The sequence below is a fragment of the Capsaspora owczarzaki genome, assembly GCF_000151315.2.
Source record: "Capsaspora owczarzaki ATCC 30864 unplaced genomic scaffold supercont2.1, whole genome shotgun sequence".
NCBI classification, from domain to species: Eukaryota; class Filasterea; order Ministeriida; family Capsasporidae; genus Capsaspora; species Capsaspora owczarzaki.
Window position 1 is genome coordinate 1,578,613 of NW_011887292.1, and position 24,863 is coordinate 1,603,475.

A 24,863-nucleotide genomic window follows, 5' to 3' on the forward strand; every position below is an offset into this window, starting at 1 on the left:
CCATGGATGAGCCGCTTTTCAAGGTGCAAGTGCCTTTTCGTTCGCGCACCTCGGCGAACTCGAGATCGAGGCAGAAATCGAAAGCGGATCTGCGTCCCCAAACTATCACAAAACCCGAGCATCTACTGCCAAACAGAGTCTCACTGGTGCTCTCAAGCAGTATAGCAGTGTGTGTGAAGCTTGGGGGAAAGCGTCGAATTCGCTCCTGCAATCTCGACTCGCAGCGAAAGGCAAATCGCGATGATCATGGCATTCTTGCAACACTGTCATTGTCATTGTTATTGGCTCTCATTCTCTTCAAGCAGTGGTCGAGACAACGTTGGCAAGCCAAATGCAAACAGCAGCTCAGTGCCTCAGTGCCTCCCCCGCGTGCTCGTCTTCTTTCCCCCCCCCCTCCACCGTGTGTGCCTTGGTGACTAACTTGGCCAAAACAGCGTGGTTCGCCATCTCAGTCTGCGCCTATGCACCTCGCTCCCTCCTCCACTTGCCCTCCAACCATGCTTTTGTTCTTTGTTCGCTTTCAACGCGACTACAAGAATCGCACCCGCGCTCCAAAGCAAAATGCGCTGCTGCTTTCCAACACAACAGTGCGTCAAGACTGTCGATCTGCAAGTACCGCGGGTGTTTGATTGTTCGCGTTGTGATGGTGAGCAACGCAGGGAAAGAGATGGAGAGAGCGAGGAGCGAACCTCTCTCTCTGCTCCTGTCCTCTTCCACCGCGCAGCCACACCAACGCGTTCCCGGCCTCAAATCTTTTTCTAGTAAACATCATTCACAGTGGCAAGCAGAAATTGGAAACAAAATCGCAAAGACAGAGAGATCGAGAAAAAGAGAAAGACAGAATCAGCGCTTGTTCAGTCACAGTTACTTGCCCTTTTGTTAGAGAACGACGACTGATCCAAAGTCAACCTAACACCATTCGGATGAGTAATGCATGAATGAATGAAATTTGGATAGTTGGACAATGGAGACTCCAATCTCAAAGGCTCAGACTATCGACTAGTTTGTTCTTTGTCAACTCACTCCTCTTGCATTTCGCATCATCCATACGACCACGACCACAACGTAGCAATGACGGATGCGACAGTGAGCCCTGTCGTGCTCTCCGAGTTCTACTCTGCGCTCGCCATGTCGGACTGGGCTCGAGCAATGCGCGCAGTGACGCTCAACGCAGTAAGAACTGATCTCCGACTGAACGGGTCGACCCGTCTCATGTCTCTTTGCTTTGTGAAATCTCAATCCCGCCCCGCCGCCCACCGCTCGTGCTCTGCTCCATTGGCTTTGCTGCTGAAAACTGCAGAAAAAGGAGCGCGAGCTCAAGAAGACGTCCGTCGCCTTCTTCAACCACCATCTGTTGACGGTGCTGAACCAGCTCGTCGCGGCGTGCCAGATGCACGGCTCGCTCATCTTCTTGGAATACAAGTGGTTTCGCAAAAACACACTCGCGCTCACGTACACGACGCTCTTGGACGAGCTCGCGCGGACGGAAGGCATGCTCAAGGACGGCGCTTTGCTCCAATCCGACGAGGAGACGCGGCTGATCCAGGCCGTCTGCGTGCACACTGCAACGTTCTTGCGAGCGCGATTGGAGCTCATGCAAGCGTACATTGGACTCGCGTCACTCACAGTGCCCAGCATCCCCCAGTACCTCGAGATTGTCGCCGCGCTGCGAACGACGCTGGAGCGCTACCGCGCAGGCCTGGGACACCCCCTCTTCTTCCCACTCAAGCTTGGCCATGAAGTTGAAGTAACCATCCTGCTTTCGCTACTGTTGGCCCAGGTGGCCATGTGCGAGTATCGGTTTGTGGACGCGGTGACCAACTTGTTTCGCGCAAAAGCCGAGTTTGAGCGCTGGCGTCGCATCATGATGGCGATTGCCGTCGATCGACCATACCCTGTGCCATTACAACCGGGCGAGTCGCAGTCCCAGTCGTCTGCTCCTGGCGCGGCTCCTGCAGGAGCCCAGACTCCGCTTCCAGAGTCCTCGACCGCTTCAAATCCCTTGCTGTCGTCGTCATCGTCAGTCCCCACCTCTCACGCGGACCCATTATCGCTGCCAACTCACCACAACATTCCTCCGCTCGTCATGGACTCGTCCACCTCACTCAGCTCGTTCCAGCCTCCAAACACGTACAAGTGGCTCAACGCCTTCCACTCCAACCTTCTCTCCAAGTTTGCCCTCTACTTTCACCATATGCTGCGCAAGCACACTGCACTCGATATGAAAAATCTCGTGGCCCGTTGCGATGTCGACTTGGTTGGCACCATTCGCTCATTCCACCGCAAGACCAACGCGCTCGTATCCATTGTGCTGTGCGCAGAGGACCTGCCATTCTCCATGGACGGATACCTGCACCCCTCACAAAGGCCCGACCCACCCACAGGCATGCAGTGCTATCCAGCCATTTTCAGTTATCCGGGAGAACGGCCACTGGAGCACTGGCCGAGCGTTGTCTCGCTCATTACCTCCAATAGCTCTGCACTATCGTCGACGCGTCGCGTGTACTTTTTCGACCCCAGTCCGAAAGTGCAATCCACGTATTTCATCACCTCTGTTGACTCCAATGTCTACTGCGTGGTCATCTTTACCCAGCAAAAGCGGCAAGAGAATGACCAGGCGGTCATTGACTTTTTCGCTAGTAAGTGGACCCGTCTCTTTTTGGGTTGTCTTGCCTGTGATGGCTGTGGTTGCTTGATTGGTTTGAATGGGGTGTGAAGGCTTGATTTGCAAAAACTCATCATGATGTCATTTTATTGTTGTTGCTGCCCTCTCTCCGACTCTATGACACAACACAGCCCTTTCTTTGACCTTGCGCAACACAAAGCCCATCCAGATGCTGCTGAAGCAAGGCTGAGCATCCTTCCGTTGTGACATTGAATCGACCTCCAGCCACTTTCGTAATTTTTGTTGCGCGCTCTCGCTTCCATCGAGCACCAACTCGTTAATACACCCAATGAACCTTGTTTTTTCCTCCCCCCCGCCACCTTGCTTTCCATCACGTCTCACTGTTCGACCCAACGCAACAACTAGTTTCAATAGTTCTCAGCATTCGGTTTCCGCAATGATAGTTTTTTTTTTTCATTTCACTCATTTTTTTTCAATTTTTAATTTTTTTTTTTTTTTTTGGCCAAAATGTCCTTCCGCTGCGGAACAGGCTCCTGCCCCGACGAGCGCTTTGCCAACCCGAAGGAGCTGCTCGACCACTACACCGCACAGCAGCACATGCACGTTGCCTGCCGCTGTGGCGAGCGCTTTGTGGGCTCGTCAGCGACTGCCTCTGCCGCGCTCAAGGCTCACCACGAGGCCAACGAAGAACACAAGTAAAGAGCAGAGAAGCACAACTGACTTCCATGCATCCAGAGTCCCCAGCTTGTATTGGGGGAACGGATGACAGACAACAAAGTGCAAGCGCGTTTAGACCTGCACCACTGTTGATCGATGACTTGGACAGCCAGGCGCGGCTTGGTTGGGCAGCCCAAAAGGCGATGATATCACACAGAAGGCACCTCGTTACGTGGAGAGCTTTTGTTTCATCACACTCGGAGAGCCAACACACCAAACACTGTCATCACACTCTGGTTGGTTGCATCATTGTGCTTACGATCCGCTGATGAACACTTTGGTGGTTTTGTAGGCCTCAGAAGGGCGAGAAGGCGCAGAGTTGCACGATTTGCCTCCATGTCTACTACCTTCGATCCGACCTCGACAAGCATCTCAAGGAGAGCGGGCATGATGTCCTGATGACCGAGATGTTTGCCGCAAACAACAAGGCCCCGAAGGAGCAAAAGCCCAAGGGCAAGGGCAAGAATGCCGACAAGGCTGCTGCGGACGGCGCTTCGTCCAGCACGGCGGCGGCTGCCCCTGTTGCTGCTGCTGCTGCTGCTGCTGCTGTTCCGGTCGCTGTTGCGGCTGTTGCTTCGGCTGCAGCAAGCTCAAGCGATGCCCCTGCTGCCGCTGGCGCCGCCACCACGGAGAATGCCGGCGAGCAGGTGGTTACTCCTTGGGAAGTCAATGCCGCTGGTGGTGTTGACTACCAAAAGCTGATCAGTATGTGTTTCTCTTGGTTTTTCGTGGATCCCTTGCGGGTTGTGAATGTTATTGACTAGCGCGACCACTTCCCCCCCTTTCCCCCCTTTTTTTCAATGACAGCCGAGTTCGGTAGCGATGCGATTGACGCCAACCTGTTGGCCAAGATTGAGCGCGTGACAAAGCGCCCGCTGCACTCGTTCCTCAAGCGTGGCATCTTCTTCTCACATCGGTACGCCGTGCTACGTTGTGCTGGTAGTGATGGCGAGTTGACCACAGCTTAACCTGAGTTTGTGACGTTGCTTTTTTTCACCCCCCCCCTACCAGTGACCTCCATGGCGTCCTTGATCGCTACGAGAAAGGAGAGCGATTCTACTTGTACACTGGCCGTGGACCTTCCTCGGACTCGATGCATGTCGGCCATCTCATTCCGTTCCTGATGACCAAGTATGTACCCCGTTCCAGCCACTTTGCTTTGACCTCACACATGCATGCACTGACCTTGTGGCAACGTCCATCCCTTTGCCATTCTTGACACTAGAGCGATGCAAGACATGTTTGGCGTTCCGCTCGTCATTCAAATGACCGACGACGAAAAGTTCCTGTGGAAGAACATGACGCTCGAGGACGGATACCGCTTCACTCGTGAAAACGCCAAGGATATTATTGCATGCGGCTTTGATATCAAGAAGACGTTCATCTTTTCCAACCTCAAGTTTATGGGGTACGAATATATATGCGGTCAAACACGATTGGATGATTATGCATTGGAATACTCACCATTTTCCTGTTGGATCTTAGCGGCGCCTTCTATGAGAACATTCTTCGCATTCAAAAGCTCGTTTCCGAGCACACTGTCAAGAAGATGTTTGGCTTTTCAGAGTCCGACAACATTGGTGCGTTTCCTTCGATTTTTTTTTTTTTCGTGTTCTTCATTCGTTTTTTTTTTTCGTTGTTCGTTTTTTCTTTTTTTTTTTTTTGCTTTTTTTGGCGTCCTCGCTGACTCCACCTGACCCCATTTTTGGATGTTGTTCTCGCGTTTCTGTTGATTAGGCAAGTTCGGCTTCCCGGCAAACCAGGCCTCGCCCGCCTTCTCGAACACCTTCCCGTTCATTTTTGGAGCCAAATCGACTGTGGATTGCTTGATCCCCTGCGCCATTGACCAAGTATGATGCTTTCAAACCTCACGAGCCCCCCCCCCCATCCTCCCTGGGGCTTCTCCCTCAACTACTCCCAGATGAATAGATTGCTTTTTTTTGGGTGACTAACCCCAGCTTGGTTTGTTTTTTTTTGTCCCCAGGATCCTTATTTCCGCATGACTCGTGATGTTGCTCCGCGCCTTGGCTACAAGAAGCCAGCGCTTGTGCACTCCAAATTCTTCCCTGCACTTCAGGGAAGCCAGTCCAAGATGAGTGCAAGCGATTTGACCACGAGCATCTTCCTGACCGACACTCCCGAGCAGATCAAGTCAAAGGTACAGCGTCCTCCAGCTAATTCACAGCTCCATTTGCCAAATACGTCCTGACTCACCACCCCTCCAACGCCTGTGCCCATGTAGATCAACAAGTACGCATTTTCTGGCGGCCAGGTCACTCGCGAGGAACAGGAGCGTCTTGGTGCCAACTGCGACATTGACGTCTCCTACCAGTACCTCAGCTTCTTCCTGGATGACGACGAAGAGCTCGAGCGTATTCGTGTGGTAAGTCTTTCGTCTGGTGTTTTGGAATCGCGTGTGTTTGAAGGGAGCAAAAAAAGAAGAAGAAGAAGAAAAAAGAGAAAACAGAAACACTAAGTCGATTGGCTTGACATTCGCAGGCTTACTCGTCCGGCAAGATGCAAACGGGTGAAATCAAGAAGCGCGTCATTGAGGTCCTTCAAAAGCTTGTTGCGAAGCACCAGGAAGCCCGCAAGCTTGTGACTGAGGAGATGGTTGACGAGTTCATGCGCGAGCGCCCTCTTGAGCTTTGAGCGGTTGTCGCTGTGCTTGGCTCGTGCTGGTCCCTTCAAAGAGATTATTAGAATCCGTCCTATCGACTCTTTTTGTTTCCATTGATTTCATTGCCATTTCCACTGGCCATTGAGTGTACAAAGGAGATTTTTGTAAGGGTTTGAATGGCAAGGCAAAATTCGATTTTTACAACAAGACAACGGTTAAACCCGGCCAACGACAAAAGCCAAAAAGACCGCCACATCTGTCGATTTTAGAACTTGGGACCACGACTACGGCCAGAATAGGCAGAGTCTGGTCGCACATCTTTGCCTTGTCGTTTTCGTCGCTCCTTCTTGTCGGCAATCCAATCGCGGCTCTTTGTTGCAGCCTTCTTTCCCTTTCCCTTTCCGAAATGTGCATCACGACTATTCAGCAGTTTCCACCACCCCCCCCAGCGGAATTGAGCGATTGCAGTCCAACACAACATACGCCATGCCAAAGCGATCAAGTTGAACACTGACTCTTTGCGACTGTAAGGCATGGAAGGTCCTGCTTGACCATCTTCTCCTTCGGTGCCATCGAGACCCTTGGGAACCTCGGCGGCAACACCAGCAAACAGACACAAGAACATTCTGCAGAGAAGGTAGGTGTGGGGGGGGCGGAGGAAAGAAAGGGGACGAACAAGTTTGGCAAAATATTTAGCCGAACGATCACGACAGATCAAGTCAAAAAGTCGCGCAACCCTACTTTTTAGCACGAGTAGAGTTGGGGAAATCAACCACCAAACCACCCGTGAAACCGGCCTTCATGGCAGCCGCGGTGATCATGCCCATTTGCTGCGGGGTTTGTGGGTAAAGCTGGAACACGGCGCGCGCACCGCGAGCAAGCGCGGCATACAGCGTTCCAAAGAAGCGCGCCAGGCGCTTGTGCGGCACGTGGCCTCGTTGATCTGCATTGCACAGCCATTGCAGCGCCGAAATGGAAATGGCGCCGTCGAACGAGCCTGGGCGGAAGCCAACACCCTGGCCCATGTCTTGCAAGAACAGATCGCCATCGACCTCGCGTTCCAACGCCACGTCTGATTAGAATAGTGCGATAAGGCCAAGTGGATGATGAGTCTTTGAGTCAGTACCTTTCATGCTCTATTTACGAAGGAGTGAGTCAGCGAGTGAGCCTGCTTACTGAGCATGGAGGGACTGAGATCGAGACCGACCCAGACATGGCCGTTCTCTGAGAGCTCTTCGCCGGAGAGTCCAGATCCGCAGCCAATGTCCAGCAAGAAGCACGTCGAGTCCTCTGGCAACGCGAGCAGCTCGATCGCGCGCTCGGTCATTCGCTTCTGGACGTCGATGATGTGTGTGCTAAAACAGGGCAAAAAAAAAAAACGGGGGGGGGGGCAAGCAGCAGAGCAGCGCAGTCAGTCCCAACAAGCATTGTTTCAATGTTTTCATTCAGTTTTAAGTCAGGTGCAAGGGGAGGAAAGAGGGAGGACGGGGGGGGGGGTTCATCGTGTGGATGTGAGAGTGTGTAACACATGGAGCAGCGCTCGTCTCGCTTTCCACTTCTCCGCCCCCCCCCCAGCTCCTCCGAAACAGCAAAAACTCACACTCGGCTACTTGCATAGCAGCCAGTTCCACAACAGACAGAGCAACGGGAGGAAAGTGAAAAGGGAAGCGGGAAAGCAAAGCTTTTCGCTTACTTTGTTGTGTACTTGTGGGCTTCTTCCTCATTGTAGTAGACGTCCGCCGGCGCGACTTGCTCAGGACGCGACATGCCGAAAGAAAGAAAGAGAGAGAGAGAGAGAGAAAAAAAATGAGAACTGACGGATTTGAATACTGCATTATTGTGCCAAGCAAACAGACCGCTGAGCGATGGCTTTGGTCCTGGAAATCTCAGATTTGTTACGTGGAAACCCCCCTCCCAACTTTGTCGTTTCGAAATTTCTGACCGAGTTCTCCCGTTGCTCATTGCTCATTGTTTTTGTCAAAATGGAGTTTGCGCTGCTCGGGTCGGACGACGAGGACGAGGCTTCCGGCTCACTTCGCCGCACTGAATCAAGCGAACGCCCGTTCTCATCGTCAGCGACGACTCGCCGCCATGCCCGCGCGGGCTCAGCAGGCACCCACGCAACCGCCATAGCACCAACATCATCCGTCCTGTCCGCATCATCATCCGGAGCAGGAGCAGGAGCAGGAGCAGGAGCAGCAGGAGCAGCAGCAGCGGCGGGTTTGAATCGGCGGTCGTTTCCAGTCAGCCAGCCGTTGGCGCAGTCGTCCTCGGTCGCCTCGGGTACGTCTGCCAGCAGCAGCAGCGGTCTTATCATGTCTGCTGGCCCAGGCACAGGCACGGGCACAGGCCCAGGCTCAGGCTCAGGCACGGCAAGCAGCAGCGGCGCAAATTCGTCCCTGCTTGCGCCAGTCAGTCACTCTGCAACCACATCCCCGCGCTCTTCGTTCGATCTGCCATCGTCAGGGTTCCAGCTGCCAACAAGTCTAGCCAAGAAACTCAAAGTGCGTTTGCGCGACGCACGCACCTCTCTCCCGAAAGCGTCAATCTTGACTCGCTCGATGGTAATTCTGACCCTGCTTTTGCCGTTCTTGATTGAGTAGAAGCACAAGGACAAGGACAAGGACAAGGAGAAGGAGAAGGAGAAGGACAAGGACAAGGACAAGGAAAAAGACAAGGACAAGGACAAGGAAAAGGACAAGGACAAGGACAAGGAGACCAAGGACGAGCCATCGTCTGCGAAGGAGGCTCATCCTGACGACGGGCATCGCAACAAGGTATCGCATTCCATGCAATAGCACAGATATTTGGTTCGCCATTCGGTGCAAGTGCGGGATGATGCCATCAAGGGAATGTTTGCCAACCGTGAATGAACTTGTTGTTTTTGTTGTGCTCTCCCCACCTCAGGCTAGCAAAGCAATCGAGCGGTTAGCTGCGGCATCCGTGCTGAAAACAAAGTCTGCAACTCTGCAGCACGCTGCAATCCGAAAGAAGGATCCGAACAAACCCACCAAGATTTTTGAGGTGCCACTCCCTGCGGTCGTCGAGCGCTCCACAGACCCTGACGACGAGTATCACCTTCCAGCCCTCTGCCGAAAGTGCATCATGTACCTGGAATTGACAGGTGCGTAGCAGATTCGAGGGGGCGGGGGCCGGGGATTGGCACATTTCAGTTGCTCATTGCCTGTTGCTCATTGCCGTTTGCTTTTCCGGCATTCCATTCTCGCAGCCACTCAGCAACAGGGTATCTTCCGCCTGTCTGGCTCTGCTTCCAGGATAAAAGATCTCAAGAATTCATTCGACAAAGGTGTGTTTCGGATTGGTTGCGCGCTCAGCTCCTAACCAGTCGCTGGACTAACTGAACTCTCTCGGACACGATGCAGGCGAAGACCCGAACTTGACAGGCGAAAGTGACCCTAATGTCGTCGCTGGTTTGCTCAAGCTATTTCTACGAGAGCTTCCGGATCCTCTTGTTGATAAGAACTTGCAGCCGTTGGTCACGGAGGCCTTGAGTGAGTTGGCGGCTCTGTCGCTGTGCTCTTTGTCTCTCTTTCCAAAGCTCCACACTTCAACGCACTGATCTGTCTCTAATCTCACTCCCTTTTGCCGCAGCCAACCCTGTCATTGCAGAGAAAATCGACGAAGTGAGAGCGCTCGTCGGCACCTTGCCGTTCACAAGCTACGTTTTGCTCGCCTGGCTGTGCATTCATTTGATGCACATTGCCGAGCAAGCAGAACTGACCAAGATGAACCTGCCCAACCTGGCGATCGTGTTCAGCCCGACGTTGCGCATCTCGCAGGAGACCTGCCTGTTTTTGATCGAACATGCCGCGTCGCTGTTTAAGGATTTCCGACGACCGTTCACCAAGTGTTTGGCAGAAGCTCGTCTCGAGAGCATCGATAAGGTACAGACCATACACAGCGAAGGCTGTTGGAGTCCTGGTTTTATTATTTTCGGAGAAATGGCAAAAAACCCCTCTGACAGACTCTGTTTCAACTTGACCACGCCTTGCAGATTGACTCGATCGCCGAGCTGCGCGCAATTCAGGCAGAGCTCATGCTGCAGCAAGAAGGCCTGGTAGCTGTCAACCGCTCGCTGCTCGTGTCCTACGAAGCCGAAAAGACGCGGCAACATGGCCTCGAAACGGAGCTGCAGTACATCCGCGCCGGTGAGATTTCCGAGGACGCTTCTGATGCAGGCTCATCCTTGGACTCGTTTTCCGACGATGGCGAGGCCGACGATATCGAGGCGCTTGAGGCACAGCTGGAAGCGCTGTCCAAACGTGCCGACGAGCTCGAGACTAGTAATCAGAGTATTTGCCGCGAGCTGCATGCCGAGCGTTCCGAAGCTGTTCGATTGCGCGCAATACTAGAGATGCAGTGATTCGACTGCTCCAAGTTGCACTATTTTAGACAAACAAAGGAATCCCTCAGTCCACTCTTGTTTTTTTTTTTTTTTTTTTTTTTTGTTCAAACATTAGTTTATCTTTTTTTGGAACTGCAATCCCAATTTTTCATTATGGTTGGAACCAGCAGCGGCGTCTCGTCCTACGCCAGTCGTACTGGCTCGCTTTCACTGTCCACCACCGGCACATCGAGCACCCTCAACCTTGGTGGCAATGCCGGTCTGTCGTCGCTGGCCAACGGTGGCGGATCCTCGAAATCGACCATTCCGTCTCCCGGAATTTTCACGAGCGCTAGTCTGATTGGCAGCCGCAGCAGCAGCAGCAGCAGCCCCGGCCGCTCGACGGCGGACGACCTCACTGGCAGTGTCTTCTACCTGGATGGCCTGACTGGGGCCATGCGCACCACGGCGACCGCGCTCATCAAGCAAGCAGGCGCTGACGTATCTTTGAGTTTTCTTCCCGGAAAGGTGATTCAATCTGCTCAAATTTCGCACACTCGTCCACAACAAGTCATTGTTTTGTTGTCCCACCTCCAGCTTGCATTGCGCAGAATGAGCTGATATTCATAACGCGTGCGTGTGATGAAGTTGCTTGAGAAGGAGGAGGTTGAGGCGGGGTGCGGGAAAAGCAGAGTTTTTCAGGAAGGAGGGAATTGTTGGCGGAAGAACAACACGTCAGTTTTCAGTGAACTGTGACAATGCAAATGCCAACCATGCGCGCGTATTCGGCACATCAACCCCTCAAAATCCGTCATTTTGTGAACTCTTTGCTGTTGTTGTTGTTGTTGTTGACGACCAAAGGGAAGCAGCGAAAGCCCAGCGCTGGTTATTCTTTGGTGGTTCATGACCGTTAGCAAATCGTGCATCCAGATTTGTTGTGTTGACCTTCTTTGGCATTTTTTTTTTTGTTGTTTGACACAGGTCTCGCACGTTGTGCGCGGGCCTGCAGCTGCACTCCAGGCATCGACGCTGGCCGAGGCACGACCAAGCCCAACCATCCTGGCGTCGGTCGATGAGCTCACTTCGTTTGTGCAGAGCGCCACTCGAGTGCGCGGTACGTTCACGGATCAGTCTCAATTTCTTGTCTACAAATGGCACTCACACCTCATCACTCTCGTAGAGCCGCTCGCAGCCAAGTCCGCAATCAGTGCAGGCTCCATTGCTCCTGTTGGCGGCAGCGTCATGTCCCAACCTGGCGGTAGATATCATGCTGCCGATCGCCGCCGTAAGTTTGTTGTTTCCTCCCTTCTACCCCCCTCCTCTCCCCCGCAGATACCTGAACAGCGTCAAGGGGACTGTCGTGGGACTGTCGTCAGTGCTAACGCTTGCCCGACTGCCCCTCCATACCATTACAGAGCAAGCGCCGTCGGGTGCGCTGCCCTTCGCGTCAACCAACCCTGAGGCCATCCCCGTCGTGACCAAAATCGTGCCAGAGCGGATTCCTGCGCGCGGTGATTGCCAACTTGCCATCTACGGCATGCACTTTTCCCCGAGTCCCCAGTTTTGCATTGTTGTGGACTCGATCCGTGCGACCGACTACGAGTTTCACGGTACGTCGTCGGTCTTGTGCAGGCTGCCGGCGACTATGATTGGCCTGTCCCGTGCACTTGTGTCGGCTTCCAACAATGGCCGCGAGTTTGGCATGGGTGTCTATGTCACAGTCGAGGACGCAACGGCAGCGCTCGTTCAGCAAACGCAAGAGCAGCGTCTGACACTGATGGCAAGCCAGCTTTTGAATCTCAACCGTGCCATGTCCAACATTGTTGAGATGGAGCACCAGCTGTTCACCGAAATGAAGGCCCTGGCGCCCAACGCGAACGGCGCGCTTAGCGATTTGTTGGAACAGCTGCAGCGCCAGATCGCAACTGCAGGCTCGTCCTGTAAGTCAACCGACCGTTTTGTTGTGATGCTTTTGAATGAAAAAAAAACCTTGTCTTGAGGCACTGGGGTGACTGACACGACGCTGCGGTGCTGTATCAGCCCTTCCTGCGCTCTCGATGGGGCCCTCACGCATGGCGCTTATGCCCGCTTCTGCCGACACGAGCCGCGTCGTGCCTGGCACTCCCATGGCGGATTTCAAGCCGCGCCCGCTGCCGTCCGCTGTGTTTGACGAGCCGCGAGAAATTCGAGTCTTTATCTCGTCCCCATTCAAAGACATGCAAGGCGAGCGTAACGCAATGGTAGGATTACAACCAAACAACAACCACCACTATCCCTTTGTAATTTAACTCAAGCAAATGAAACACTCACGGTTGCCGCCCTCTGACACTTGACAGACCCGAAAGTCATTCCCCAAGCTGCGCAAGCTCTGCATGGAGCGCGACATTATGCTCAGCTTTGTGGACTTGCGCTGGTAACGTTGGCTTGACTCTCCCTCTTGTCAACTCGCTTGTCAGCTTTTTGTTTTTGGTGCTCATTTTGAAAAATGTTCATTCTACTTGCTGCAGGGGTGTCACTGGCTCACAGAGCGAGCATGGCGTGACGTTGCTGCTGTGTTTGCGTGAGCTTGAGCGCTGCAACGTCGTGGTGGGTTGCCTTGGTGAGCGCTACGGACCGTCTCTCTCCTCCGGCTTGGGTCAGCAGACGCACGACACGCTCTCCAAGTACGTTCCAACGTTGAGTGTATTTTGGCCAATGACCATTTTGTCATCGCCCGTTCACTTGACATATTCTTTCTTTTGGGACGAGCAGATCCGTGGAAGTGGCCTCCAAGCTTTTCCCCTGGGTTTCACAGTACCGCGATCGTAGTGTCACCGAGCTTGAGATGCGCATGGTAGGGATTTGTTTCCTCTCACTCACTCTTTCGTTTTGAGCGAGTGGTCTGGCCAACTCCCTCCCCTCCCAAAAACAAAAAACAACTCCATTCGCAGAAGTCAACCTCATCTCGCGTTGTTTTTCTTTTGACAGGTCTTGTCCCCGGAAGCATCCGCGAAGCGAGCCTGCTTGTTTTACCTGCGTGACCCGTACTATGTCCAGGAAGTGCCCCAGAACCAACGCCTGGACTTTGTGTCGGAAGGCCCCGAGTCGGCGCAGCTTCTGACCAATCTCAAAAAGGATATTCGCGAGTTTGCCGGCAGGCGTCCCGGCGACCAGTTTGCGCATTGCCGCGATTACAAGCGTCCTGCACAGCTGGCAGAGATGGTGTTTGAAGATCTCCGCAAGCACATCGACATCAAATTCCCTGTGGGATCGCAACTCTCGGCGCAAGAAAAGGAGCGCTTCCGCCATGCTTCCACAGCACGCACGCTGCAGCGTGTCTATCTCGCAAACGAAGAGCACTTTAACGCTCTGGACAAGTACATCCAGGGCGACAGCGAGCAGCCCCTGGCCGTGCTCGGTGGCAGTGGGCTTGGCAAGTCTGCCCTGTTGGCCAACTGGTACAAGCGCCACAGCGAGGATCACCCCGAAGACATTGTCTTTATGCACTTTGTCGGGTGCTCGGCTGACTCGACGTCCTCCCGGCTGATTCTTGCTCGTTTCCTGGATGAACTCACCGTTCAACTCAAGTTGCGTTGCCAACCAGCGTTGAATGGCGGCGCGGCCCCTCCCACGAGCAAGGCGGCTCGGGAGCTCAAGATGGCGACTGCCGACGAGTTTGTGCAAGCTCTTTCCACCTTGCTGGAGCAGTACCGGACAATCCCGCGCGTTGTGGTCCTGATTGACGGCCTGGACAAGATTGACACGCGCGGCAACGCACACGAGCTTGTGTGGCTGCCGCACACCTTCCCGCCAGCCATCCGCATGATCTTTACCATGAGCCCCAAGAGCCAGACCTTTGAGGTGCTCAGCAAGCGTGGGTGCGAAAAGCACGAGATCAAGCCGCTGACGGAAGCCGAGCGCAAGGCCTTTGTGCGCATGTACCTGCGCCAAAGCGGCAAGCAGCTCAACGACCAACTTGAGCAGAAAGTTGCTGCCAGTTCAGCCACCGCCAATCCTCTGTGAGCTGATTTGATTTGATTTTTGCGTCGATTGGTATCGTTGATTGGGCTTCTGTACTGACCCTACCCGAGTCTTGTCGCTGCTGCTATGTCAAAATGTGTGTCCTCCTCACCACAGCTTCCTTCAAACCCTGTGCGAGGATATTGCGGTGTACGAGAGACACGACGACCTTGCTGACAGAGTTGCCACTATTCTTCGAGCAACCACCACCGCTGACTTGTACGCCATTGTCCTGCAGCGTCTGATTAAGGACTACGATCCGGATCGCAAGGGCATTGTGCAACACTTGCTGTGCCTCCTGTGGGCAGCCCGTCGCGGCCTCTCGTTCAACGAGCTGCAGCAAGCTCTGGACGGCTTTCAGGTTCACGCCGTGGACTATGAGGACCTCTTGTCTGTTGTGGAGGAGATGCTCAGCTCTGGTGGCGGGCTGCTGTCCTTTTCCTCGGTGGATTTCGCACAAGCGGTCGCCAACACGTTCATGCCCCAGGAAGGCGATCGGTTGCGCTATCACCAGCGGGTAAGTTCTTGATTTGGAAACGCATGTGATGTGCAGAGTACATGCTCATCTCGAAACTTGGCTTTCTTTCGGTTGGACACGACAGCTTGCACAATGCTTTGGCGGCATTCCCGACCTGTCCGATCGAAAGCTGGACGAGCTTCCGTACCACCTGCTGAAGGCAAAGAACGTGCAAGGCGCAATCACGTTCCTGACCGACTGGCGTGTGTTTGACAAGCTTTCGCAGGAGCATTCACGCTACGACCTGGCCAACTTTTGGTACCAGATCGAGGAGGCTTCATCCGGCAAGTCGGATGCTGCAGTGTGCTACCTCGAGCTGATGGGACGTGGTGACTTTCCACCCGGCGTTGTGCGTGGTGACTGCGTCTTCCGTCTGGCCGAGTTCTTGCGCGAGATTGCGAAATACGGTGAGGTTTGAGTATTTTTTTTTTCGTTTGAGGTTTTTTTTTTCTTTTGGATGGATGTTGATTTTCTCACACATACGCGCGCTGGTGGTTTTTTTCGGACACAGACGGCGCCGAAAAGGCGTACACGAAGGCTCGAGAGTACTACATGAATAGCACGCAAAAGCTTCAGGTCGCCATGGTTGAGTGCGCACTCGCGGATCTCAACATTGTGCTGGGTCGCTTTGTCAAGGCCGAGGAGATTTTGTCGCGGGCTGTTGACGTGTACATTGCCGAACTCGGAGAGCATGCCAAGCAGGTTGCCGAAACGCGCAGTCGCCTCGGCACGGCAATGATGTCCATTCCTGGCAAGGTGGCCGAAGCGCGCGGTGTGCTCGAGCTTGCGCTTCGCACTGCCGAGCCGTTGCTGGGAAGCCGTCACCCCATCACCTCGGACATTTACTACAGTCTTGGCTGCACATTTGTGATGCAAGGGTAAGCCGACTGACCTGTCTTGAATGGATGCACGTAGTTTGGCGAGTTTCGGTTTGGTGTTTTTTTGGTTGGGGGTGTGTGTGTTTTGTGGTTCCCTTGAATTCTCACCAAAACTGGGTCGGTCATTTGGGCTTCGGTGGCCAACAGAGAAATGAAGGTGGCCGAGGACTGGCTCATGAAGGCATTGCGCAGCAAGGAGGCCGAGTTGGGCGAGTGGCACCCTGACGTGGCTCGGTGCCTCAATCGCCTCGGCAGCATGTTCATCGAGGCCAACCAGTTCCCGGATGCCGAGAGCTGCTTGACCCGTGCGCTCACCATTCGCGAGAAAAAGCTGGGCCCGTTCCACTCGACCGTGTCTCAGACGCTCAAGCACATGATTTCACTCTACGAGCTGCTGGAAAAGTACGCGGAGGCCTTGCACTGCGGCCAGCGCGCCATCCCCATCATTCGCAAGCTGTTTGGCGAGACTCACAGCAGCACTGCCAGCGTTCTGCTTCGCACGGGCGTGATTGCTTCGCTGATGAAAAACAAGCCGCTGGCGATCGAATATCTCACCCAGGCGATGGAGCTGCGTCGCAAAGTGTATGGCGACTCGCACGCTTTGACCATCGAGGCCAAGGACTTGTTGGACGAGATTGTCGATCCCGCGCACCATCGCAAAGTTGTTGCAGAGCGCGAGGCCGAAAAGAAGCAACAAGAGCTCAAGGCGCAGCAGGCGCAAACGCAGTCGCGCTCGCGCGGCGGCTCCCCACCACCTCCGAGCAAACCTGTTGCCACACGACTTGGAGGCATCCCGCCCCCACCTCCGCCCCCGCCTCCGATGTTTGGTTCCCAGGGCGGCGCACCACCGCCGCCGCCTCCGCCAATGTTCGGAGCTGGTCCTCCTCCTCCGCCGCCTGCAATGTCCAACTTTCTTGGAGGTACGGCACCACCGCCACCACCGCCGCCGCCCGCGATGTACCTCCAACAACAGTCTCAGCAACAGCAGCAGCAGCAACAGCAGCAGCAGCAGCAGCAGCAACAACAACAACAACAACAAAAGCTGCCTGCGACTCGCGGCTACACTTCTCATACCCTTGCAGCCATTGGCGCAGCCACCGCCGCCGAAGCCCGTAATCGGTTCCAGCTGTCCGTGGAGGCTCCTGTCCAGCAACAGGCAGAGCAAGTGCGCCAGGAGCTTGACAAGCTGACTACCGGTGGTCTTCGCAGCCATGGTGTGCAGAGCAACAAGATGGTCGATGCACGCCAAGCGGCCGTCAACATGCTCGCCCTGGAAGATCGCAAGCTCAAGTTCAAAGCTCTGGCAGCCAAGCCCATGTACAACTGGTCCAAGTAGTTTTATTTGTTGTTGTTGTTGTTGTTGTTGTTGTTGTTGTCGCGTATTTTTGGGGTTTGATTTTCTCCTCGGTTTTTGCTTCTGTTGTTTGGCTTGTTGTACATAGTGCATTGTGGTGTTGCAGATACAGTCATACCGTATTCTCCCGATGACATAGACAGTCGCAAAACAAAAAAATAGATGCGCATGCGCACTTTGGGAACGAGGACGATGTGTAAATTTACAAGACAAAATCCAAATTGCGCGGCAGGCGGCCATTGGCATCGAACGCAGGTTGCAGTTGCTGCTCTTGCAGAAAACCCTTGTTGAACGTTTTGGATGTGTACCGTTCGCCGCTGTCGCACATGATGGTGACAATGGTCGAGCCTGCGGGGAGCGTTCGAGCAACTTTTACGGCAGCTGCGGCGTTCAGGCTGGCGGACGGCCCGATGAAAATTCCTTCAAACTGGAGCAGAAAGTAGCCCATCGCGACCGCCTCGGCGTCGGAAACACGCACGCATTCGTCAATGGCGGCTGACTTAAAGTTGGCAGTGAGGCGCATCGACCCGATGCCCTCGGTGACGGTTTTCAATCCGTCCGACACCAGCTCGCCCGTTTGCACAAAGGATGCAAGTCCGCTGCCATGACAATCGGCGAGCACTATCCGAACCCGGCTGTCTTGCTCCTTCAGGTAGCTCGATACACCGCTGATCGTCCCGCCCGTCCCGCTCGCGCAGACGAACGCGTTCACCTTGCCGCTCGTTTGACGCCAGATTTCCGGTCCCGTCGTGGCGCGATGAGCCTCGCGGTTGGCCAAGTTCTCAAACTGGTCTGGAAAGTAGGCTCTTGGAGGCCTTGGGCTGCCCTGCGGGAGTGTGCTCATGGCCTTGTCGGCGTCGGCGTTCATGCGATCGCGCTCGCGCTTGGCTGCATGGTAAAAGTGCTCCGGGTTGGAGAAGGGCACTTGCGGCACGACCAGAATCTCTGCGCCGTAGCGTTCCATCATGTCTCGCTTCTCCTTGGCGACATTGTCCGGCACGGTGATGAGCGTGCGCAGACCCAGAGCGGACGCCACCATTGCGAGTGCAATGCCCGTATTTCCGCCGGTTCCCTCCACGATTGTATCTCCCTGCAGCCATTCTTGTGTGTGAGTGAATGTGTTTATTCAATTCCAATTCAATCTCTCTCAACCCCTGTTGTGTGCTCAGCCGCGTAACGTACCGGGACGAGCAATCCGCGCTTGAACGCGTCCAGCACGAGGAACTTTGCCGCGCGATCCTTGACCGACCCTGCTGGGTTGAGGTGCTCAGCCTTGCCGTAGATCTCGCGCCCAGTGAGTTCCGACAGCGTGTGCAAGCGGACGAGCGGCGTCTCGCCCACCGCCGCAAGAATCCCCTGCATTTCCAGCGGTGCTGATGACGCCATGACTGAGAGTGACTGAGCTTTGAGCCTGAGTTAGTTTGAGCTTTGAATTTGTGCTACTTACAATGTAGTCGTTTGTTTGCTTTTGTTCTTGTATTTGATCTTTTTTTGTTTCTGAGCGGATTTGCCTTTTGCGTTTTGTCCAGTCTTTTTTTTTTTTTTTCTTTTCTATAGACAGAACAGCAGTGCAGCACCTCCATACAATGCCAGTCGTGAACGGTGAGCGGCGACCTGAGTCTGTGTCTCTGTCTCTGTGTCTCTTGTCTCGGCTCGGCCTGCGGCTGTCATCACGAACGCCACACGAATCTCAGCGGGAGGACACAACGCACAGCAAGGCGAGACGAGCGAGAGACGACAAGGGAGAAGACAAAATGTTTCTGGAAAACGATTTCAAGAATGAAACGGCTTTTTTCCAGTGTTTTGCCTTTGTAAAGCGCGCGCGAGAGAGACCAGTGATCCGAGAGACCAGTGATCAGAGACGCAGTGAGAACCACAGAGACACCGGAGACGAGAGACGAGCAACACGAAACAAAACGGAGACGAACTGAGGCTCTGTCATCATCATCATCATCATACACAACACCAATCTGTGCAACCTGACAGACAGACTGACTGAAGCAAGCAAAGAACGCTCATCAAACGACTGACTTTGAATTCGTGTGTGCGTGTGTGTGTGGCGGGCAGTGTCGGTCAAGTGGGGCAAGCAAAAGTACGACGGCGTGCAGCTCGACACGAACGAGCCCGCGGCCGTCTTCAAGGCTCAGCTCTACACGCTCACAGGCGTTGAGCCCGATCGCCAGAAAGTCATGGTCAAGGGCGGCATGCTCAAGGTAACAAAAACTTCATGGGTTGTCATCATTTTGCTTTTTTTTTTCTTGGAAAGATGGGCTCATCATCTTTGGCTCGTACGCCTCCCTCTGAGCAGGACGATGATGCATGGGGCAAGTTTGACATCAAGGAGGTGAGATTTTCTTGGTTGGCGCTGTTGCTGGTGCTGCGATGATGGCTCTGCTGCCTTGATCGACTCAACTTCAATGCGTTCTTGTAGGGTCACTCTTTCATGCTGATGGGCACGGCTGGTACGTTGCCAGCAGCTCCAGTGGAAAAGCCAGCCTTCATTGAGGATATGAGCGAGGCCGAGATCGCTCGCGCGGTAAGATGATTCTGCTCAGTTTGATTGTTGCATGAATTCCTTGACCGTTTTCTCCATGCTCATCTTCAAAACTGTTGCTCGTCTTCTCTGCTCTTCATAGTGTTGTGGCGCGTTACACAATAGGCCCAAGCTCCCTGTCGGATTGGTCAACATGGGCAATACCTGCTACATGAACGCCACTGTTCAATGTCTCCGAGCCGTTCCCGAGTTCCGTCAAGCACTCGAGCGGTAGGTCCTATTAACTTTATGTGCTTGGTCACCACCTTTGATATGCTTTTGGCAGCGTTTCTTTTTTGACTGTCGATTCATATTTTGATGTGCCGCGTGACCATTTTTTCTCAACTGATGCAATCTCTTTTGATGCGTCCCTTCTTTCACAGCTTCGCCGGTGGTGCTTCCAACGATGTCTCGCAAGCTGTCACCGTGGCCATGCGCGATCTGTATCGTGACCTGGACCGAAGCGGAGACGCGGTGCAACCCTTCATGTTTTTGAACACATTGCATCGCGCCGTGCCCAGCTTTGCCCAGCTGTCGCAGCAGCATCAGCTGCAGCAGCAGGACGCCCAGGAGTGCTGGGTTGAGCTGCTTCGGTTCTTTGGCCACCAGCTCCCGCAAGTCTCGTCGAACGGCGCGATCGAACCGGCTTCGCAGCGCAGCAATTTCATTCAGCAGCACTTTGGCGGCCAGCTGCAGGCGCGCATCAGCAACACGGAGATTCCGGAGGAGCCCTCTGAGACCACCACCGAGAGTTTCCTCCAGCTGCAATGCCACATCTCGGCTGAAGTCAACTTCCTCTCACTTGGCCTCCGCAACTCGCTCACCGAAACGCTGACCAAGAACTCGTCGTCCGTCAACCGAGACTGTGTGTATCGCAAGCTCTCGCAAATCTCCCGACTTCCTTCGTACCTGACTGTGAACATGGTTCGGTTTGAATGGAAGGGATCCTCTGGAGCCAAGATCTTGCGTGTACGTTGTTGTTCGCGTTGCCAACTCAGTGGGGACAGAGAGCTCTTGTGACTGATTTTTGCGATTTACCTCACGTGCCCCCCGCCATTGCAGAACGTCAAGTTTGACGCCTACCTCGACGTGTTTGAACTTTGCACCCCCGAGCTGCAGGAGCGTCTCAAGCCGATGCGCACAAAGTTCAAGGCCTACGACGATGCTGCGATCGAAAAGTCGCGGGTGGGTGCCTTTTTTTTTTGTTGTTGTTGTTGAAGTATTGCCAGTTCTGCATTGTTCACCAAACAACTCCGTGGCAATGTCCGATACAGAGCCTGAAAAACTCTGGCGGTGTTCAAAGCATGGACACGAGCAAGGATGAAGTGGTGCAGTACGAGCCGAGCTCCTTCGAGGACGGTACGTTCCATCCCTGGATCGCCTGTCTGGACCTGTGTCGTTGCAAACACTGACGCATGCGTGCTACAGACATTGGCTCGAACAACTCTGGTTACTACGAATTGCAGGCGGTGCTGAGCCACAAGGGACGTTCCGCCAACTCTGGCCATTACCTTGGCTGGGTTCGTCAGAACGACGGCACATGGCTCAAGTTTGACGACGACACCGTGTATCCCGTCAACATGGACGAAGTGTTGAAGCTCTCCGGCGGCGGTACGGCAAACAACGCCTTTCGGTGTTTTTGTTTTTTGTTTGCATTTCACTCATCCTCCTGTATGCACACTGCTTCTCGCGCAGGTGACTGGCACATGGGATACATGCTCTTGTACGGACCGCGCCGACTTCCCAAGGCTTGAGCATGCATTGTTATTTGAGAGACAGGGCACTGGCTGCTTCTTGCATGGGTGATATCTGCGTATGCTTCTCCATGAATCAGACAGTAGCATTTGTTCACATATAGCACGACATACAAGCACACACCGGAACGACTAGTTCATATCAATCGGCATCATTGCGTCCATTGGAGAGACTTCCACATCGCGGCTGGTCGAATGCATAATTTCGCGACGAATTTCGGGTGTGATGAGCGGGTGTGGCTTGGCCTTGAGAAGGTTCATGAGGGCCTCCTTTTGCTCAACAACCAGGTCGGACTTGTAGCGTTGTACGAACGTGAGCAGCGCTTGATGCCACAACACGGGAAGGTCGCGCGGGTCGTTCTGGAATCGAATAAAGTGGAAGACGCACGAGTCCACCACCTGGTATGGCAAGGCGTACTTTTTGTCGAGCAAGACACGCAAAAAGATGCTGTTGGCGCCTACAAAAGAGAGAGAGAGAGAGAGAGAGAGAGAGAGAGAGAGAGAGAGAGAGAGAGAGAGAGAGAGAGAGAGAGAGAGAGAGAGAGAGAGAGTGAGTGAGTGTGAGAGAAAAAACAAACAAACAAGCAAAAAAACACACCCCAACCAACATCGAAAAACAACCCGCAACAGGTCAGGAATCGAGGGTCCATCCTCAACACTATCTGCGGAAAACTCTGCCACAACAAAATTCAAGCTGACATACCAGAGTAAGGCATATCGGCAATACGCAGCATTGCGGCCGCCGAGTGCAGCGGTGGAATGCTGACTTTGGTCATAACACTGGAAATGATGATGGCTTCCCGGAGGGTGCAGTTTCCGGCCTATTTGATTCAAATTTGAGAGAGAGGTTGACAATGTCAGAGATCAACAACACCCACAATCACCCGAAACAAGCAATGAAACAGGAAAAACCAACCTGGCAGAGCGGAAGCAAAATTCCCTTAAAGAAAGCCGCAGGCTTGAACAAGCTCTTCTTCAGAGCCATATACAGATGGAAATTGAGGCGCTTGAACTCGGCAATGTCATCTCGAACACGCGGAAGGAGCACCAAATTGAAAAAGCTATCGGTCGACAACAACCGGAATGAGTCTCCTTGTTTGTGCGGTTGTTTGAAAACACCTCCGAGACGAACTTACCGTTGAGCCATCTTGGCGTTCAAATTGGATGCAAAAATGCGGGTTGCGACAAACACGGCGGCGGCAGACCAACCGTCAGGATTGGTCATGAACAGAATTTCTTCCCAGTTGTTCAACGAGGGAATGATCTTGAACGCTTTTGGCACTTTGCCGCTTCGGTACCTGGCGAGCAGTTGGCCGACACTATTTTGGCATCATCATCATCATCATCATCATCATCATCATCATCATCATCATCATCATCATCATCATCATCATCATCATCATCATCATGACAGCCGCAGGCAACGTTAGTCTCCGTCTCAGCAGTTTCGGTGAACAAACACGCAGTCAATGCAAAAACGCATTCATTTGTCGCATACGCAGTGTAAACTTGAACAACTTTGGGGTTGACCTCAGATTGTTCAGGAAGGTGGGACACATCTGTTTCACAGCCATGAGACGAACAAAAAAGAAGGGTGAGTATCTATCCACATCCAGGATGCCGGTGCTGTCGCAAGCGTTCATACCTGACATGCGCGAGGCAATCTCTGTCTCCTTTTCCTTCATCTTCTCGCGAATAATATCACCGAGGGTGCGGCGAGCCGGGGCATCCCGAGACATGAATGCCTCCATTGCTTGCTCGTCAGCTTCGTCAACCTCGACCGTCTGCTCAAACATCTCCTCGCTCGCCTCGTCCTGGTACAGTTCCGGGTCCGCAGTATCGTCCTCGGCGTCAGAGTCGTCGTCGGCTTGTGCAGCAGCCTTGCCCTTTGCACTTGCAGCAGCAGCCTCGGGTTGCTTGGGCAATCGGCGTTTGGCCGTCCTGCGGAGCACGCACGAGGCGGAGTGAGACAAACGCGAGCCGTGTCGCCGTTCGCACGGAACCAGTCGCTCCAATTCGAACCGGCAATGAACAAGGAGTGCTTACAGAGGGTCGTTCACGCCGAGCTCCTCATGCTCGAGCTCAGCCAGCTGTCGGTGTGCCTGAGACAGAATCTTCTTGGACATTTTCTCTTCGACGAACTGCGAGCGCAACAAGCCCCGGCATTTCAGTGAGTTTACGACGTTCCATGCAAAAGAAAGCCAGTTCAACCACATGCTCGGTAGTGACGACAGGGAGGCTGCCCTGCCTGCCGTGGGGCGCCAGTGAGGGTTGGAGGCTGTCTGTCACTCCCATGTGGTTCGCTCGTCTCACACATGGCTGCACGAACGATTTGACCACCTTACAAAACCAGCCCTCCTCCCCACTCCCGCTACAATGCCTAGTTGTATTGCTCCGAGTTGTGCAAGCCCACCCTCCCACCCCCCCAACGAACGTGGATGCGATTGCTGGACACGAAGGAAGCGGCACGAGGCACAGCGCAAGCAGCGCAAGCTTGTGCTCACCTCTTCAAACTCGCCAGTCTTGTTGACCTTGCCGGCCCTGGGACGCGCGCGGACCTTGGGTGCTTCGTCCATCTCGATTTGCGTGCCGAGCGGCGTGTGGCGGTTGGCCTTGGTGTTCTTGCGCGTGGTGGCAATTTCCTTCATTTCGAGTAAGGAACAGAAAAGAGGAAGAAAAAGTGAAATGGTTTTCGCTCAAGAGTTAGTTCCCATCCGAGTACGTTGCACGAGAGCTGTTGGGTACACCGGTATGTTCAAGGAGCAAATCTCAAAGATGTGGTGGTGGTGGTGGTGGTGGGGGGTGTGGGACGAGAAATTGAGGATTTGAGACAATTTGCGAGCTTTACCGTTTGATCTACCCAGTCTACAGTCCAGAGCGGCTCCACTGCAGCCTCCAAATGACATCAACAAACAACCGACCAAAAGTCAAGTACTCGGACTGAGCACACTCACCCGACTCGCACAGAAGCGTGGACACGTCATTTCTCCCGAACGCAGCAGCTTTGATCTTTCAACGCGGACAACTGTGAGACGCTCGTCATCCGTCCCATCCCGTTCATGTTCGCCGCATCAATCCGTACGAGCAGTCTTGGCGCTGGACGTCAACGCAAAATCCCTACCCTCCACAAGTCGAATTGACAACAAGCAATTAAAATGACGCCTTGTGTGGTTTTGTTTATGTTTGATGGATTCGAATTCGATGCTTGTTGTTTGCCCTCAATGTCCTGCCCTCCTCATCGTTATTACTCGTCGTTTCAAGCAGTGACAAGAAAAAAAAAGGCCCCCCCCCCTTTCAACACAATGTTGCCACTCGCGCATTTTTGGCGCCTGGTCGAACGCAGGGATGGAAGGGCCAGCCAGCCCAATGACACCACCCAAAGATTTGATCCTTCCAATCTTCAGCAATCGATTTCCTTCCCACTAGCTGCCCGACGAAAGGGACACAGTACATCGCTTACTCAGCACATCTTGTACTCGGCAACGGTCTAATGCTGTTGCATGGTCCAAGATCTGTTCGG

The 24,863-nt window shown here is 53.8% G+C and overlaps 8 protein-coding genes across 8 annotated transcripts; 5 read left to right on the top strand and 3 right to left on the bottom strand.

Moving 5' to 3' along the window:
* Positions 1 to 1,033: 1,033 nt before the first annotated feature.
* On the top strand, positions 1,034 to 2,997 carry CAOG_08412 (hypothetical protein). The gene is made up of 3 exons (XM_011271681.1): positions 1,034 to 1,173; positions 1,301 to 2,639; positions 2,797 to 2,997. The coding sequence occupies exons 1-3, from the start codon at positions 1,072 to 1,074 to the stop codon at positions 2,853 to 2,855; spliced, it is 1,500 nt and encodes a 499-aa protein (XP_011269983.1). The 5' UTR covers positions 1,034 to 1,071; the 3' UTR covers positions 2,856 to 2,997.
* Positions 2,998 to 3,080: 83 nt separating this feature from the next.
* CAOG_08413 (hypothetical protein) lies at positions 3,081 to 6,188 on the top strand. The gene is made up of 10 exons (XM_011271682.1): positions 3,081 to 3,321; positions 3,636 to 4,048; positions 4,151 to 4,259; positions 4,355 to 4,474; positions 4,569 to 4,751; positions 4,829 to 4,923; positions 5,081 to 5,193; positions 5,328 to 5,501; positions 5,586 to 5,726; positions 5,843 to 6,188. The coding sequence occupies exons 1-10, from the start codon at positions 3,134 to 3,136 to the stop codon at positions 5,993 to 5,995; spliced, it is 1,689 nt and encodes a 562-aa protein (XP_011269984.1). The 5' UTR covers positions 3,081 to 3,133; the 3' UTR covers positions 5,996 to 6,188.
* Positions 6,130 to 7,774, bottom strand: CAOG_00476 (methyltransferase). The gene is made up of 5 exons (XM_004365290.2): positions 7,657 to 7,774; positions 7,140 to 7,318; positions 6,705 to 7,035; positions 6,479 to 6,589; positions 6,130 to 6,382 (listed from the first exon to the last, which is right to left on the bottom strand). Exons 1-5 carry the CDS (start codon positions 7,728 to 7,730, stop codon positions 6,229 to 6,231), a joined length of 849 nt encoding a protein of 282 aa, XP_004365347.1. The 5' UTR covers positions 7,731 to 7,774; the 3' UTR covers positions 6,130 to 6,228.
* A 160-nt stretch (positions 7,775 to 7,934) lies between these two features.
* CAOG_00477 (hypothetical protein) lies at positions 7,935 to 10,401 on the top strand. Its single transcript, XM_004365291.2, has 7 exons — positions 7,935 to 8,467; positions 8,567 to 8,740; positions 8,871 to 9,087; positions 9,193 to 9,270; positions 9,347 to 9,475; positions 9,576 to 9,868; positions 9,979 to 10,401. The coding sequence occupies exons 1-7, from the start codon at positions 7,946 to 7,948 to the stop codon at positions 10,345 to 10,347; spliced, it is 1,782 nt and encodes a 593-aa protein (XP_004365348.1). The 5' UTR covers positions 7,935 to 7,945; the 3' UTR covers positions 10,348 to 10,401.
* Positions 10,402 to 10,426: 25 nt separating this feature from the next.
* On the top strand, positions 10,427 to 17,071 carry CAOG_00478 (hypothetical protein). Its single transcript, XM_004365292.2, has 13 exons — positions 10,427 to 10,836; positions 11,290 to 11,422; positions 11,489 to 11,593; positions 11,724 to 12,248; positions 12,349 to 12,548; positions 12,645 to 12,721; positions 12,816 to 12,971; positions 13,060 to 13,141; positions 13,276 to 14,306; positions 14,425 to 14,824; positions 14,910 to 15,231; positions 15,336 to 15,702; positions 15,850 to 17,071. The coding sequence occupies exons 1-13, from the start codon at positions 10,483 to 10,485 to the stop codon at positions 17,036 to 17,038; spliced, it is 4,941 nt and encodes a 1,646-aa protein (XP_004365349.2). The 5' UTR covers positions 10,427 to 10,482; the 3' UTR covers positions 17,039 to 17,071.
* A 50-nt stretch (positions 17,072 to 17,121) lies between these two features.
* On the bottom strand, positions 17,122 to 18,443 carry CAOG_00479 (cysteine synthase A; the record flags this gene model as incomplete). Its single annotated transcript, XM_004365293.2, has 2 exons — positions 17,122 to 18,146; positions 18,239 to 18,443. Coding segments are annotated over 2 exons (1,093 nt in total), but the record flags the coding sequence as incomplete, so codon positions are not given.
* A 164-nt stretch (positions 18,444 to 18,607) lies between these two features.
* CAOG_00480 (ubiquitin specific peptidase 14) lies at positions 18,608 to 21,343 on the top strand (the record flags this gene model as incomplete). Its single annotated transcript, XM_004365294.1, has 10 exons — positions 18,608 to 18,658; positions 19,124 to 19,269; positions 19,365 to 19,400; positions 19,488 to 19,592; positions 19,693 to 19,820; positions 19,973 to 20,558; positions 20,652 to 20,774; positions 20,864 to 20,948; positions 21,018 to 21,200; positions 21,285 to 21,343. Exons 1-10 carry the CDS (start codon positions 18,643 to 18,645, stop codon positions 21,341 to 21,343), a joined length of 1,467 nt encoding a protein of 488 aa, XP_004365351.1. The 5' UTR covers positions 18,608 to 18,642.
* Positions 21,344 to 21,368: 25 nt separating this feature from the next.
* Positions 21,369 to 24,029, bottom strand: CAOG_00481 (bystin). Its single transcript, XM_004365295.2, has 8 exons — positions 23,848 to 24,029; positions 23,390 to 23,484; positions 22,989 to 23,284; positions 22,842 to 22,902; positions 22,480 to 22,662; positions 22,260 to 22,404; positions 22,047 to 22,164; positions 21,369 to 21,801 (listed from the first exon to the last, which is right to left on the bottom strand). Exons 1-8 carry the CDS (start codon positions 23,989 to 23,991, stop codon positions 21,476 to 21,478), a joined length of 1,368 nt encoding a protein of 455 aa, XP_004365352.2. The 5' UTR covers positions 23,992 to 24,029; the 3' UTR covers positions 21,369 to 21,475.
* Positions 24,030 to 24,863: the final 834 nt, after the last annotated feature.

Excerpts from the sequence above, each read along its gene's own strand:
- CAOG_08412 (XM_011271681.1), top strand. The coding sequence starts at position 1,072 with ATGACGGATGCGACAGTGAGCCCTGTCGTGCTCTCCGAGTTCTACTCT. Across the intron at positions 1,174-1,300 it reads GCGCAGTGACGCTCAACGCA|AAAAAGGAGCGCGAGCTCAA; the intron begins GTAAGAACTGAT and ends TGAAAACTGCAG. Across the intron at positions 2,640-2,796 it reads GGTCATTGACTTTTTCGCTA|CCCTTTCTTTGACCTTGCGC; the intron begins GTAAGTGGACCC and ends GACACAACACAG.
- CAOG_08413 (XM_011271682.1), top strand. The coding sequence starts at position 3,134 with ATGTCCTTCCGCTGCGGAACAGGCTCCTGCCCCGACGAGCGCTTTGCC. Across the intron at positions 4,260-4,354 it reads GGCATCTTCTTCTCACATCG|TGACCTCCATGGCGTCCTTG; the intron begins GTACGCCGTGCT and ends CCCCCCTACCAG. Across the intron at positions 4,752-4,828 it reads TCCAACCTCAAGTTTATGGG|CGGCGCCTTCTATGAGAACA; the intron begins GTACGAATATAT and ends GTTGGATCTTAG.
- CAOG_00476 (XM_004365290.2), bottom strand. The coding sequence starts at position 7,730 with ATGTCGCGTCCTGAGCAAGTCGCGCCGGCGGACGTCTACTACAATGAG. Across the intron at positions 6,590-6,704 it reads AACTCTACTCGTGCTAAAAA|AATGTTCTTGTGTCTGTTTG; the intron begins GTAGGGTTGCGC and ends CCTTCTCTGCAG. Across the intron at positions 6,383-6,478 it reads ATGCCTTACAGTCGCAAAGA|TCGTGATGCACATTTCGGAA; the intron begins GTCAGTGTTCAA and ends ACTGCTGAATAG.
- CAOG_00477 (XM_004365291.2), top strand. The coding sequence starts at position 7,946 with ATGGAGTTTGCGCTGCTCGGGTCGGACGACGAGGACGAGGCTTCCGGC. Across the intron at positions 9,088-9,192 it reads CATGTACCTGGAATTGACAG|CCACTCAGCAACAGGGTATC; the intron begins GTGCGTAGCAGA and ends CCATTCTCGCAG. Across the intron at positions 9,476-9,575 it reads GTTGGTCACGGAGGCCTTGA|CCAACCCTGTCATTGCAGAG; the intron begins GTGAGTTGGCGG and ends CTTTTGCCGCAG.
- CAOG_00478 (XM_004365292.2), top strand. The coding sequence starts at position 10,483 with ATGGTTGGAACCAGCAGCGGCGTCTCGTCCTACGCCAGTCGTACTGGC. Across the intron at positions 12,722-12,815 it reads AGCTTTGTGGACTTGCGCTG|GGGTGTCACTGGCTCACAGA; the intron begins GTAACGTTGGCT and ends TACTTGCTGCAG. Across the intron at positions 14,825-14,909 it reads GGTTGCGCTATCACCAGCGG|CTTGCACAATGCTTTGGCGG; the intron begins GTAAGTTCTTGA and ends TGGACACGACAG.
- CAOG_00481 (XM_004365295.2), bottom strand. The coding sequence starts at position 23,991 with ATGAAGGAAATTGCCACCACGCGCAAGAACACCAAGGCCAACCGCCAC. Across the intron at positions 22,903-22,988 it reads GATTGCCTCGCGCATGTCAG|ATGTGTCCCACCTTCCTGAA; the intron begins GTATGAACGCTT and ends GCTGTGAAACAG. Across the intron at positions 22,405-22,479 it reads AACGCCAAGATGGCTCAACG|CTTTTTCAATTTGGTGCTCC; the intron begins GTAAGTTCGTCT and ends GTCGACCGATAG.